General features: G+C 37.1%; 1 protein-coding gene across 1 annotated transcript; it reads right to left on the bottom strand.

The window, feature by feature from the left end:
- Positions 1–65: 65 nt before the first annotated feature.
- Positions 66–15,023, bottom strand: LOC139743640 (von Willebrand factor-like). The gene is made up of 5 exons (XM_071654108.1): positions 14,927–15,023; positions 13,446–13,529; positions 5,132–5,317; positions 1,866–2,045; positions 66–196 (listed from the first exon to the last, which is right to left on the bottom strand). Exons 1-5 carry the CDS (start codon positions 15,021–15,023, stop codon positions 66–68), a joined length of 678 nt encoding a protein of 225 aa, XP_071510209.1.
- Between the last annotated feature and the right edge of the window lie 396 nt (positions 15,024–15,419).

Genomic DNA, 15,419 nt, shown 5'->3' with positions numbered 1-15,419 from the left:
TGACCCTGACCTTCACCGAAGTATACTCGACTAACGGCCCTCCTGGCTCTCGGGTAGCCAGCATTCTACACACCACCTGAGCGTCGTTGAGGTCCCCAAAGGTCGTCACAAACGGTCCCCCAAGCCCCGTCGTAGAAAATCTCCACCCGACCCTCTCTGGCGCTCGAACCATTAACGAGTCGAATGCCAAAATTTCCTGGTGTTTAAATTGATAAAAAAAAGAAATACAATTTTCAATTTCTCTTTATTTCTTGAACCTATTTTACCGTTATTTCTGCAAGAATAAACAGAACCAGAAATGTCTCAAGTGTGACGATTTGTTGAAGACAAGTCAAAATTTGAGAGTTAAATTTAAAAGAATGAAGAAAGTGAAATTCGAGACAAATGAAAAACAAGTAATATTTTCTTCACTTTATTCTTTCCATAATTTATAAGGAATGCACTTCGAGTTGTCAAGCTGAACCTCAATAATGTTTTGCTTGGTTGTGTACTAGTTTCTAGGTGTTACAAAAAACATTTCCCACTTTTGATCCTTTATAGTTCAAAAACTATATGTCAGATCGACATGAGCAATAGCTGAATAGTGTACATTTTGTTGGATGGTAATTTGAAAATGGAAAGCATGCTTCAGTTTCGTTAAATTCAACATTAATTTTTTTTCAGTTAGGTTTTCATGATTTTGCTCTATTTTCAACCCTCTGTACAAAACCTTCAACTTTGCACAGGGGTTATTGGTGTGTATGGGAGTGTGTGTTGATACCCAGACAATGGTCCTAACACTATGGCCAGGATTGAATGCTCTATTACACATTTCTGCGGAATTCCACTATCACAGCTAGTCTTTATTTATTCTGAAATGTGGGGTGTATGCAAGCACATGGAAACATGTGCTTATTTTTTTTTCTTGTGCATTGCATTTCACCCTGTATCATGAGAGTCAGACTAGCAGTGCTGAAGACAATCCACATGAATAAAAAGCATTTATGTGCCTTGCAGCAAAGCTGCTGAACAGGTGGTATCCAGGTCCATTGTTCAGGGTCATTGTAAACACACACACTCACATACACACTATTGGTTCCTGTGTAAAGTTCAAGTTTTGTACAGAAGGTAAAATATGAGTCAAAATCTGGAACCTAACATTGAAATAAATCATGATTTCAAGAAACTAATATATTTTTTCATATCTAAACCACCTCCAACTAATTTTGTACACTATTCAGCTATTACTCATATCAATGACAGTTTTATCTGATATATAGTTTTTGAACTATTAAGAATCAAAATTGGGGAATGTGTTTTTGTAACACCGTGTACAACAAAAGCCAGGTACAAATAGTATACAAGATAAAGACACATAAAGATTTGATTGAGAGAAATTAATTTCTACAGTAAACATGCTTAAGTTGCTATATTTCAGTGTCCTCCGGCAGGTACCGATGTTTTTTTTAGGAGTTTCTTTATTCTTGGGTGAGACTTAAGCGAATTTGCAGGTTATATAAACCTAAATGGCTGCTCACGTTATACGCATATACTATAGTTTGGCTTCAATAATTAATTTTGTTTTCTCCCCGATATGCGAAACTCTGACATGGATCACAAGATTCAAGAAGAAGAAGAAAAAGAAGCCTATTCCATATTTACGGTCATATTTACTTTAACATTTAGATAATAGGGAATAAGACATCATTTCTAATCACAGGGCAACTATGAAACGACTTAACTATCATACGAAAAAAAAAAAGGTTCGGGCCAGTTTCTATTTTGGATAGGGAGGACTAAAAGTGGAAAAGAGAGTGAGAGAGAGAAAAAATGGAGGACTGGGAGTTTTCAGGAAAGTCGGTAATAGTTTGAAAGTGGATCGTTACCGCACTGAGCAGGAGTAACACACCGGTCCCCGTTCCAGTCGATCACCAAGCCTTCAGGACAGTAGCAGCCAGGCCGACACACTGCTGGGCAGAATCTACGGCTGTTGAGCGGGACGCCACAGCGGGCGGGCCCGCACCCTGACCCACACCCGTTAAACGTCATCCCAGGTGGGCACCGATCTTAAATAGGAGAGAAACATCACACATCTCTGATAAGGACTCGGGGATAACTATACAACAACAATAGTAACACCAACAACAATCCTAGACATTTCAGCCATTTGTTCTTCTGGGCTCTTATACTTATACAATATCCCCTCATGTGATTCGATATGAGCGTGGGGAATAATTACCGAGTAATATGAATTTCAAGAGCCAATATAGGCCTATCATCAGTGCTTGCTGTAACATGCTGTCGTGAGTTAGACTGATATATGATAACTTCAGTGTTCAAAAATCGCAGTTCAATAGGTTTAAATTGCCCGTAACAGATATCATGGATATAGTATAGGTTTTCCCGATCAATTTCATACTTTTGTCATTCAAATCGATTAATGTGCATTCAAGTTCACAAAACGCACTTACGCGAAAATATTCCGGCATTCAAATTCAGAATCCGAACAATAAATTTCATTTATGGGAGTTTTTTTTTTTCGTTTTCGTTAAATCAAATTCACGCTTGGGCGTTCAATTTCCAAAATAATGCGAGCAATTGCATTTCCTACTCCTGCATTCAAATTCACGCGATAGTACCGTCATAGTTCTAATGAGCTTGTTTGGAGCGTTCAATTTTCATTTTCAGGCGATCAAGTTCCTACTTCGTGCGATCAATTTAACAAGAAAATTGAGTAGACTTTTTCAAGAAAGGGGAAAGGGCATTTACAACCAATGAAGGCTTGCATTCTTGTATTCTTTGTTTTTTCATCTCAATAAATTTAAATTGTAAGGTCCAATCAGCAGTGCATCCAAAACAACACAACGCCACAATTGATGATACTGCATGCCTGATAACGCCCCAACACTTATCACACAATTGAAATGCATCAATTTAAAGACAAAACTGACTCACAATGATCTCACATAGTCCCGCACACCGCAAAAGTAAACCAATGATATAGCAATAAAACAACAAACAAGACGTATACAGTGCTCATGTTATCAATTTCAATGTAGTGGATTTTTTAAAGGTGTCAACCCACCTTCCGTATTATGCTCGTCTGTAGGCTATACAGTCCCCTAATGTTTTTTTTATTCATTTTCCATCTAGGAAGACGGCTGGATAGCCCATATTCAGCTGCAATAGCTGGCCTTCCATGGGGTGCAGTTGGATGTAAGGTGGGACCATTTCACCGGGTTAAACCCCCTGCTCTTTGAGATTAATAAATGATGTGGAATATTTCACGTGCATGAGTTATGACTCTCTCACACATGGCATCTCCATTTTATGTCCTGTCCGAGGGGCTTATAGATGTGCCTGTATATTCCTTTTTCGTGGGACCCGAGTGCAATTCTTTTTTTTTTTTTTTGATGAACAGGTGGACCTCTACTGCAAAATAAATAATGTTCATCGTGGATCCCGATATATTCAAAGCTAAATGAAAAAAGACACACACACACGGTCCCAAACTAAGTTAATTCAGGACTTCTTTTAAAATAATTGAATGCAGTTATTTCGAACATGGTTGCCTATACACGAATTTGAATGACCGACGAAATTTTATCGCCAGCTTTACATGAATTTGAATGCTCATTGCTGAAACGCGTGCTCCTCTCTTGAATTTGAATGCTCCGATAGTGAATTTGAATGACCGGATTTTGAATTTTATTGCTGATTCAGTTTGGAAATGTTTTCACAAAAAAATGATCAGAGGCAAATTTCTAAGAGCCGAAAGTGTCTTCGCCAGGCGCGTTCTTCACTGAACAGGAAAAAAAAAAGAAAAGTCATTTTGTGCATAAATCGCGGTGAGATTGTTGCAAGCGGTACTTCTATGAGGAAATCGATTTATGACACAAAAACAACAACAACAACAACACCAACAACAACAACAACAACACACACACACAAACAAACAAGCAAACAAACAAAACCTCCTATGCTGAAGAGATTCTTAGTTGGTCACGGCTCAACTTATCATCACGTGTTAGCGTGTTAACACTTTTCTTCAGATTTGAAAACCTAGGATTCCCCCGTTTAAAAAAAAAAAAATAATTGTGTCTTTCATTTGTCTTTCCTTGTTCCCCGTTCACGGTACACATGGAACACGAATGGAGTGGATATGCCCATAAAAATCTCTCAAATCGGGATAGTTCTCTCAATGATATCATCTATCAATCACTGCATTATCAAACAGTCAAATCTGCCTTAGCGGCCACCTGTCTAAGGAGGTCACTCTTTTTCGTTTCCCATAGGTGGCCGCTATAGACACGTGTGACTGTATATTAAGTAGGCCTACTACAGGTACAGAAAAGTACAATTCGGAATTGAAATCAACTAGAATAGAATTATTACAACATTGATCTTGTTGTAATAAAATTATTGGGAAGTTTTCCTTCGTCCTGTAAGATCACAAAGTAACAACACTATCTTCACTTATTCAAATATTAGTTATTCAATCATATCACCTTGACAGAACATCATTTGTTTGCATGTTTGCATCAAATATGAACGTTTGTGATAAGTAATCGAGTGACTGCATTTCGCTTAACCATAGAAAAGTGTAGTTGCTGATTCTTGGATGTACATGTATTGCCATAAGTCATCTTACAAAGATATGAAGCTCCTACGACTTGAAAGATGATACTAAATCATGAAAGGGGCATTTTTTTTTCGTGCCACGTAAGATCTCACAGTACCTACATCATCTTGATTTAACCAAATAATTAAGTGTATTCAATGAATTCTTACTAAACATGCGACATATGCGCTCGTATCTTCTGCTGGCATCAGAGTAGAGCGTGTATATTGAATCTGGTGTCTTGATATCGAAAAAAAAATGAAGCAAATATATCTGTATATCTTAGTTAAAAGAGGATAAGGCACCGATCTACCAGAAATATGTCCCTGGAATGTTTTTGCGATGAAGGCTTAAAGTTTTTATAATATCTGCATGTCTGTATCAGTCTGTCTGTTTCTGTCTCTTTGTCCGTATGTATCTCTGTCCCCCATTCCCTCTGTCTCCAATCCCCCCCCCTCTCTCTCTCTCTCTCTCTCTCTCTCTCTATCTCTCTTTCTCTATCTTTCTTTCATTTTCTTCAATATGACCTACCTGGCCCACTCGGACATTCTTCCAGCGGTACACATCTCTGCCCGCCTGGCTGCTCCAACACTGTTCCCGCTGCACAGAAACAACCTGCAACACATTGTCGGGTGCATATCTGGGGTCCGGGGTTATCACAAGTCGAGGGACAAGCCGTGCCGCATTGATTGTACGTCATTCCCGAGGGACAATCTTCTGCAGGCATCAGATTAGAACGTGTATACCTAGTTAATTTGGTGTCTTGATGTTTCAAAAAAAAATGAAGCAAATATATCTGTATATCTTAGTTAAAAGAGGATAAGGCACCGATCTACCAGAAATTTGTCCCTGGAATGTTTTCACGATGAAGGCTTAAAGTTTTTGTAATCTCTGCATGTCTGTATCAGTCTGTCCGTCTCTGACAGGGGTTATCACTGTGTCTTTCGTTTGTCTTTCTTGTTCCCGTTCACGATACACATGGAACACGAATGGAGTGGATATGCCCATAAAAACCTTCCAAATCGGGATAGTTCTCTCAATGATATCATCTATCAATCACCGCATTATTACACATTCAAACCTGCCTTAGCGGCCACCTGTCTATGGAGGTCACTCTTTTCGTTTCCCATGGGTGGCCGCTATAGACAGGTGTGACTGTATATTAAGTACTACAGGTACAGAAAAATACAATACTGAATTGAATCAACTTGAATAAGATTATCACAACATTGATCTTGTTGTCATAAAATTATTGGGAAGTTTTCCTTCGTCCTGTAAGATCACAAAGCAACAACACCATCTTCACTTAATCAAATATTAGTTATTCATTCATATCATCTTGACAGAACATCATTTGTTTGCATGTTTGCATCAAATTTGAACGTTTGTGATAAGTAATCGAGTGACTGCATTTCGCTTAACCATAGAAAAGTGTAGTTGCTGATTCTTGGATGTGCATGTATTGCCATAAGTCACCATTACGAGATATGAAGCTCCTACGACTTGAAGGATGATACTAAATCATGAAATAGTCTAGTGGGATTTGGGGAAAATATGACTGTTAGAGGCATTTTTTAGTAAAAGTTGGGAACCGGTCTATTTTGTATAATTCAAGTACGCTGAATCCAAAAATTCCGGTTCCCAAGCGGAATTTTGAGTCTAAGAGCATCTAATTTGCATAAACAAAATGGCCGCCAATTCATTGCTTTTTAAGGTGTTTCGATGATCTAATTTTCATAAAATCTCCCTAGACATGCAGAAATAGTAATAATTTCAGAAATTAAGGTGCAAAGACAATAGCTAGGTCATCATTTGTTCATAACTTTCACTTATATATGCAAATTAAGAAGTGAAATATGCAAATTAGGCGTTGCCGCTGATACAGTATCGCATTACCGCATAAATATGCACATGTATAGTACCCACTTGTTCACTTCTGTTTTTAATCATTTTAACAAGTTACCGGGCAAACAAAAAGTACTTTGTGTCGCCGGAATCAAATCAAAATAAATCAATTCAAAAGAATTCAATCAATTCAAAAGAATTGAATTAAACTTATGCAAATATCTATGCAAATTGGTATACAAGAGGATACATAACTGGCCGGATTCTAGATTCTACAACGCGTTGCTGCAATATATGGATCTGAATCATAATTCTGAAGATAGTTATCATTGTATTAAGAGGTTCACGATTCCTAGTGTGCTAAAGAGATACAAGAACCAACCTTATGTATCAAAACAAAACATGCATCTCATTTGCATAATAAATTATGCAAATATTTTTCCATTTTCTCAACATATTTTCCCCTTAAACAATGTTTTGCTATTAAAATGTACCTTGGCGTAGTGAAAAATATAGATATGCTATCGGTCAAACAAAGTGTACATGTTGTCATCTGAGTCCGAGGAAAATCAAGTGCTGGAATCAACCAATTCAGAATAAAAAAAAATGAATAACAATATTTGTAATAACGTATGCAAATTGGTATGCAAGAGGCTTTACTACGACAGGCTTCGAGATTCTACAACACATTGCCGCGATATATGAATCTGAATCATTATAGTTATAATATCAAGACGTAAGTTGATGATTCTTTTGTGATAAAGGAGATACAAGAAAAAAACACAGTTATTAGAAATACCCTAATAATCTAATTTGCATATAAATTATACAAATAGTTGGCCATTTCTATGGATATATTCCCTAAAACAAAGTCTTGCTATCAAAATGTACCTTGGCGTACTAAAATACAGATATCGGGCAAACACGTTGCACATAATGATGTCGTCAGAGTCCGAAGTAAATCAAGTACTGGAATCAATCAATAAAGGAGAACTGAATGACACTAAAATGAAATATGTTTGCGAATTGATATTCAAGAGGCCGTAGACCAGGCAGGTTTCGAGATTCTACAACGCACTGCCGCAATATATGAATATGTTTCATAACAGTTATAACAATATCAAGACCTGGTGTGATTAAGAGATGCAAAAATTAACTGCAACTACTAAACAACACACATCTATTATCTCATTTGCATAATAAATTATGCAAATATTCACCCATTTTCTATACATATTTGCCACCAACACAAGGTCTTGCCATCAAAGTTATCGAGCAATCATGATTGTGCACATCACTATATATTACTCTACGGATTAGTGCAAGGTCGCTTTATCCACCCTGCACTTTGTCGTTTTCATTGGATAGATTGGTTTATAATTATTTTCAATCTGTTGAATTTAAAATCAGGTGGCAACTTTCATAAATCTCGTCATAATTTATGGTTTGTTTTTTTTTATTTATCTCTTCACCCACTCTGCAGGCTCAAGCACAAAAAAAAAAAATTGTAAGAAAAATCCTGGTATCTCAGACAGTGTCGGAAACAGAAACGAAGGATGAACTTTGTATTACTGTAGTCATCAACACCTTTATATTTTGGCTGAAAAGAAACATAATCTGAGTCAAAAAGTCTATTTCTCAATCGAGCTAAATTGATCTACATTCATGCAAGGTTTGCATTGGGTTTGTTTGGATTGGAGCTAGATATATCAGTTGTACAGGCTGTAGACCAGATCAAAACGTTCCCATCCATTGTCTACTGGTGAAGAAAGATCAGGTCTGGCACAGTGAGCAGGATTTTCATCCTTTTTTATCTTTTTTAAAAAATACTGGAGTATTGTCGTTGGACTGCTTCTCGAGCGTTCAGTATACTTTTGTCGGTAAAATGGCGGAACATATTTTGTGCCAAACGAGCTTGTGTGATGCATCTTTTGAATCGAATATAAGTTCATTCTTATAAAGGCGACTGATAACAACCATGTTCTTGGAACCCTTTAGTTTTCTTCTCGTACAAGCAGCATCCTTGATGATTGTGAGTCATTGATCACTTGCTTTAATAAGAGTGCTACTGTCAGTATCAATCTGGCAGAAAAAGCACAACTCCAGTATCTACGGAAGAAGGCCTCTTTAAGGTAGCTATCGGATCGATGTTATCTCTCAAGGGAACAAAAATAACTTCATGTTCGGAAGGTGGTGGAAAACCCAGGTCCTCCATGAAAAGATCCATATCCTAATTCTTGGGCAGAAATTCAAGTGACAATGTGGGTATTCAAAAACTATACTTGATAAAGCATAATAATGAGAGGCAAAATGGCGACCATGTGTCATATGGCGACCATGTGTCATGTGTCATATTTCAAATTTCTTGGTATTTTTGTAGATAATAAACTTTCTTGGAAAATACATATTGATCATATTTGCAAAATCATCTCTCGAAATATAGGTGTTATGAACAGACTAAAATTTTATATTCCTGAAAAGACATTACTTGTGTTATACTCCTCTTTGATACTCCCTTACCTTCATTATGGAATTTTAGCTTGGGGCAATACACATCAGACGCTGCTGAATAGAGTGTTATTATTGCAAAAGAAAGCCCTCCGTATCATTTCCAATTCTCCCACTCGTTCACATACAAATGCATTGTTTAACTGTAATAAGCTACTAAAAATTAACGAATTATTTTTATACAACTTAGGCCAATTTATGTATATGTATGATAACAGTTTACTGCCACCTATCTTTGGTTCTATGTTCCAAAAAAATCAATCATTCCATAATTACCCCACCCGACGCTCTAACGAGTTTCATTTACCACTTCTTCGAACGATTTTAGCAAAGAATACACTTATTTACACTGGACCTAATTATTGGAATTCCCTGAACCACGATATAAAATCTGCTCCCTCTATATACTCCTTTAAAAGGAGATTGAAGTTTTTTCTTTTGCAATCCTATAATGACGACCCCCTGAATCAGATTAGTTCATAGGCTTATTTTGTTTCCCGTCCGCAAAATCTTTATTGCCGTTTTTTTCATTATTGTTACCTTTGCCTTAGCTTTGATTATGATAAGATCTTCTTTAACTTATACCTCGCAGTTGAAGGGTTTGTTGTATATTCTTCTTTTCTTCTTCTTCTCTTTCTTCCTCTAACCTCCGATGATCGTTGTCTCTGTTGCTTACTCCTGTCTATTTTGTTACCTCTTCGTCGCGCTGTAGTCTTGTTTCCTGTCGTGTCGTCGAGTCAGTTTTCTTCCCTATAAGTAGTCTTGTTGCTGTCCCAGTATTGTCTCATGCTCATTATTTCGTTTGTTATTGTTTTGTGTGTAACTGTTTGTCCGTCTGTCTCTTAGTGGGCTGCTAAACTTTTTATGCCAAACTTTTCGTGCTGCTTTGTTGCTATATTTAGTCAAATTTTGCATCGAGTTTTTAATACAAGAGGGGCCCACACTCTACAAGCATTGTCTTTTTAGTGGGTCCCTCCGTTTTTTCACACAGTGCATATTGACAATTCTTTCATTTTCGTTACTTCTGCAACAATTGCAATATATTGATACTATTAGTTTTTCTCATTATTGTTGGTTTCTTTGTACGAATTAACATACATTGTTTCTGTCACTCAAGAAAGTGAGATTTATGTCTGTATGATTTTATTGTGGAAAAACGAATAAATTCGATCTTGAACTAGAACTTGAACCATTTACGTCTGATATGAAGTGGAATCTTCTGTATGTAACATGGTCTCTAATGAGTATAAGTATTATTTATCATTATTCCTTAGTTCTTACAATCCACTGGCCCTTAAAGCTGTAGAGGCTTGTTTGCTAAGAATGTCATTTCTATGATCTGAATCACACCTGGTGAGATGTATCAGAAGTCAGACAGACAAAGGAGCGTGGCGTCGTCAAGTTAAGAATAAATTGAAATGCATCATACTTGGTGGTTATCACTGGCGGCATGTTATCCAAGTATACTGAAAACAAAAACAAAAAGGAACAGGAAGGTGTAAACCCCTTATTTCGCAGATTGCACTGGCCGATGCAATTTCAGAGTTCGAACTGTCTTGGAAGTTGACTAAGTTACATTCTTATAACAGATGTAGAAGGATCAAATATAGGTGGATGTGTGCCACACGTCTTTTTTTTTGTCCATTTCTTCTCCCTCACTGCTATTCTAACAACGTTATTTAAGTTTATCATGATAAGGCGCGGTCAGAGTGGCAAAAGATCGCAAAGTTTAAGATCGCGAAGTCTTCACGATCTTTTGGTGTCCGGTCACACTGGCAAGAGATCGAGAAGTTTGGAGAGGACAGCATTATAAAATGAAATATCCCTAGCTGTAGTGGGAAGTTTCGCGGAAAGTTTGCAGTCACACGCACTTGCAAAACTTCAAGATCTTAAAGATTGCGATCTGAAACTTTTCGATAATTTGCTAATTTGGCCGCGCCTTTTGAGATCTTGGAGATCGCGATCTTAAACTTCTTGATCTTTTGCCAGTGTGTGATCGCGGCTATTCTACAAACTTAACTTTCCAATGGATCCTTCTCAAGTCTTATATATATAATTTCATCTAACGGACTTGCAACATAATTTTGTTTATTCATTGGGGCAACAGTAATGTTTGTTGTGACATTAAAGGTATTTTTCGTCGACTTGCAAAAAAAAAACCCCAAAACGCTTCATAAGAGAAAATAGAATAAAACCACCTATCCCATTTCAACCTATAGACGAATGTTTGCTATATATAATCATATGTAATCATGTATATATTATCATATATATATGATTGCCATGCTCTGGTTAACTGGGAAATAGAATGTCCGTGCTAATGCTACAGATTTGCATACTGGAACAATACAGTAATGGATGTCGCATATGAATAAAATGGCATTGTTCGATGACATTCCCCCCCCCCCCCCCACCCATAAAAAGTTGAGTTATGATCCGTGTAGAGAGAGTTTTCATCAATTCGTTTTGTGATTATCGATGTACTAAGAATATTTTTCATGATATTAACAATTTTATGGCAATATTGCAGCTATTTTGTATGTATTATGCAAATTAGATGTTAAAGTTCATTCGCTTGAAAAAGACCCGTTTTTGTTTTGTTTTGTTTTTGTTTTTTTGTTGTTTTTGTTTTTGCCCAAGCGCAATCATTTTTGGTTAAGAATCGGGTTCCTAACTTGAATTCTTTAAAAAAATCCAAAAGGACCATTTTAGAGGATTTGAAAAATAAAATTTTATCAGGGTATATAGGCTATTGAATGAACTGCATGCGCATAAAACTCATGAAGCCTACATATAATTTGCATACCGATTACAATACATGTATTTACATTTATTTTGATACCACTGAGAAGGGATTCTGATTTCATCTAACCCTCCAACCTTCAAGTGTATATATCTAGTGTTCTTAACTTCCCTCTCAAGAAAAAAAAAATATAAAAAATTTTCCAGTGGTGATATATATTTATCTGCATATTTCAGTACTAATTTGCATAATTATGAAAGAAATGTATTATTTACCACCTGAGAAACGTTTATCCCTCAAGTTGCTAATTCCATTCTATGTACACAGATTTCAAATAACTTTTTTTTTCCAGCTCGTTTACCAAAAAAAAAAAAAAAATCAAGAAAATGCGTGTCTAAAATTCACAATTTCTGTGGCTGGGCAGCCATTTTTTTAATGCAAATTAGATGGTCAAGATCGGTGAATTTTGCTTGGGAACCGGAGTTTTCCTAACCCTCAAAACCTTAAAGTTTACATCTTTAGTGTTTAACTTGCCTCTCAAGAAAAACATTATAACAATTACTCTTCCAGTGTTAATATATATTTATCTGCATATTTCAGTACTAATTTGCGTAATTATGAATAGAATATATACTATTTACCATCTGAGAAACGTTTATCCCTCAAATTGCTACTTCTATTTTATGTACAAAATATTAAATCACTTTTTTTTTCCAGCTCGTTTGCAAAGAATTTCTAGAAAATCCGTGCCCGAAACTGACAATTTCTGTGGCTGGGCAGCCATTTTGTTTATGCTCATTAGATGGTCAAGATCGGTGAATTTCGATTGGGAACCGGAGTTTTCCTGACCCTCAAAACCTTAAAGTCTACATATTTAGTATTTAATTTGCCTCTCAAGAAATAAAAAATGTCAAAATTACTCTTCCAGTGTTAATGTATATATATACATATTTATCTGCATATTGCAGTCCTAATTTGCATAATTATGAATAAAATATACATTTTACCACCTGAGAAACGTTTATCCCTTATAAATTGGTAATTCTATTCTCTGTACAAACATTTCGAATCACTTTTTCCAGCTTGTTTGCAAAGAATTGCTAGAAAATGCGTATCTGAAACTGATAATTTCTGTAGCTTGGCAGCCATTTTGTTTATGCAAATTAGATGGTCAAGATCGGTGAATTTCGCTTGGGAACCGGATTTTTCGGATTCAGCATACTCAAATTAGGTACAACAGACCGGTTCCCAACTTTTACTCAAAAATGCCTCTAACACCATTTTAGAGAGCCCTTTTTCAGAAATCCCACTAGACTAAAAGGGGCATTTTTCTTTTCGTGCCACGTAAGATCTCACAGTACATACATCATCTTGATTTAAGCGAATAATCATATGTATTCAATGAATTCTTACTAAACATGCCACATATGAGCTTGTATCTACTGCAGGTATCAGATTAGAGCGTGTATAGTGAATCTTGTGTCTTGATATTTAAAAGAAAAATGAAGCAAATATATCTGTATATCTTAGTTAAAAGAAGATAAGGCACCAATCTACCAGAAATATGTCCCTGGAATGTTTTTGCGATGAAGGCTTAAAGTTTTTATAATCTCTGCATGTCTGTATCAGTCTGTCCGTCTCTGTCTCTTTGTCCGTATGTATCTCTGTCCCCCATTCCCTCTGTCTCCAATCCCCCCCCCCCCCCCTCTCTCTCTCTCTCTTTCTTTCATTTTCTTCAATATGACCTACCTGGCCCGCTTGGACACTCTTCCAGCGGTACACATCTCTGTCCGCCTGGCTGCTCCAACACTGTTCCCGCTGCACAGAAACAACCTGCAACACATTGTAGGGTGCATATCTGGGGTCCGGGGTTATCACAAGTCGAGGGACAAGCCGTGCCGCATTGATTGTACGTCATTCCCGAGGGACAATCTTCTGCAGGCATTAAATCAGAACGTGTATACACAGTGAATTTGGTGTCTTGATGTTTCAAAAAAAAATGAAGCAAATATATCTGTATATCTTAGTTAAAAGAGGAAAAGGCACCGATCTACCAGAAATTTGTCCCCGGAATGTTTTTGCGATGAAGGCTTAAACTTTTTGTAATCTCTGCATGTCTGTATCAATCTGTCTGTCTCTGACAGGGGTTATCACTGTGTCTTTCATTTGTCTTTCTTGTTCCCGTTCACGATACACATGGAGCACGAATGGAGTGGATATGCCCATAAAAAACCTTCCAAATCGGGATAGTTCTCTCAATGATATCCTCTATCAATCACCGCATTATTACACAGTCAACCCTGCCTTAGCGGCCACCTGTCTATGGAGGTCGCTTTTTTCGTTTCCCATGGGTGGCCGCTATAGACAGGTTTGACTGTATACTAAGTACTACAGGTACAAAAAATTACAATACTGAATTGAAATCAACTTGAATAAGATTATCACAACATTGATCTTGTCGTGAAATTATTGGGAAGTTTTCCTTCGTCCCGTAAGATCACAAAGCAACAACACTATCTTCACTTAATCAAATATTAGTTATTCAATCATATCACCTTGACAGAACATCATTTGTTTGCATGTTTGCATCAAATATGAACGTTTGTGATAAGTAATCGAGTGACTGCATTTAGCTTAACCATAGAAAAGTGTAGTTGCTGATTCTAGAAGTGCATGTATTGCCATAAGTCATCTTACCGAGATATGAAGCTCCTACGACTTGAAAGATGATACTAAATCATGAAAGGGGCATTTTTTTTTCGTGCCACGTAAGATCTCACAGTACCTACATCATCTTGATTTAAGCAAATAATTATATGTATTCAATGAATTCTTACTAAACATGCGACATATGCGCTTGTATCTTCTGCTGGCATCAGAGTAGAGCGTGTATATTGAATCTGGTGTCTTGATATCGAAAAAAAAAAATGAAGCAAATATATCTGTATATCTTAGTTAAAAAAGGATAAGGCACCGATCTACCAGAAATATGTCCCCTGGGATGTTTTTGCGATGAAGGCTTAAAGTTTTTATAATCTCTGCATTTCTGTATCAGTCTGTCTGTTTCTGTCTCTTTGTCCGTATGTATCTCTGTCCCCCATTCCCTCTGTCTCCAATCCCCCCCCCCTCCCTCCCTCCCTCTCTCTCTCTCTCTCTCTCTATCTCTCTCTCTCTCTCTCTCTCTCTCTCTCTCTCTCTTTCTTTCATTATTTTTCTTCAATATGACCTACCTGGCCCACTGGGACATTCTTCCAGCGGTACACATCTCTCTGTCCGCCTTCCTGCTCCAACACTGTTCCCGCTGGACAGAAACAGCCTGCAACACATTGTCGGGTGCATATCTGGGGGCCGGGGTTATCACAAGTCGAGGGACAAGCCGTGCCGCATTGATTGTACGTCATTCCCGAGGGACAATCTTCTGCAGGCATTAGATTAGAACGCGTATACATAGTGAATTTGGTTTCTTGATGTTTGAAAAAAAAATGAAGCAAATATATCTGTATATTTTAGTTAAAAGAGGAAAAGGCACCGATCTACCAGAAATTTGTCCCTGGAATGTTTTTGCGATGAAGGCTTAAAGTTTTTGTAATCTCTGCATGTCTGTATCAGTCTGTCCGTCTCTGACAGGGGTTATCACTGTGTCTTTCGTTTGTCTTTCTTGTTCCCGTTCACGATACACATGGAACACGAATGGAGTGGATATGCCCATAAAAACCTTCCAAA

This window comes from Diadema antillarum, unplaced genomic scaffold (assembly GCF_040938485.1).
Source record: "Diadema antillarum isolate AM-2024a unplaced genomic scaffold, OU_Dant_1.0 seq00001099_RagTag, whole genome shotgun sequence".
NCBI classification, from domain to species: domain Eukaryota; kingdom Metazoa; phylum Echinodermata; class Echinoidea; order Diadematoida; family Diadematidae; genus Diadema; species Diadema antillarum.
Note: the sequence above shows the minus strand (reverse complement) of the source record. Positions and strands in the feature narration are given on the sequence as shown.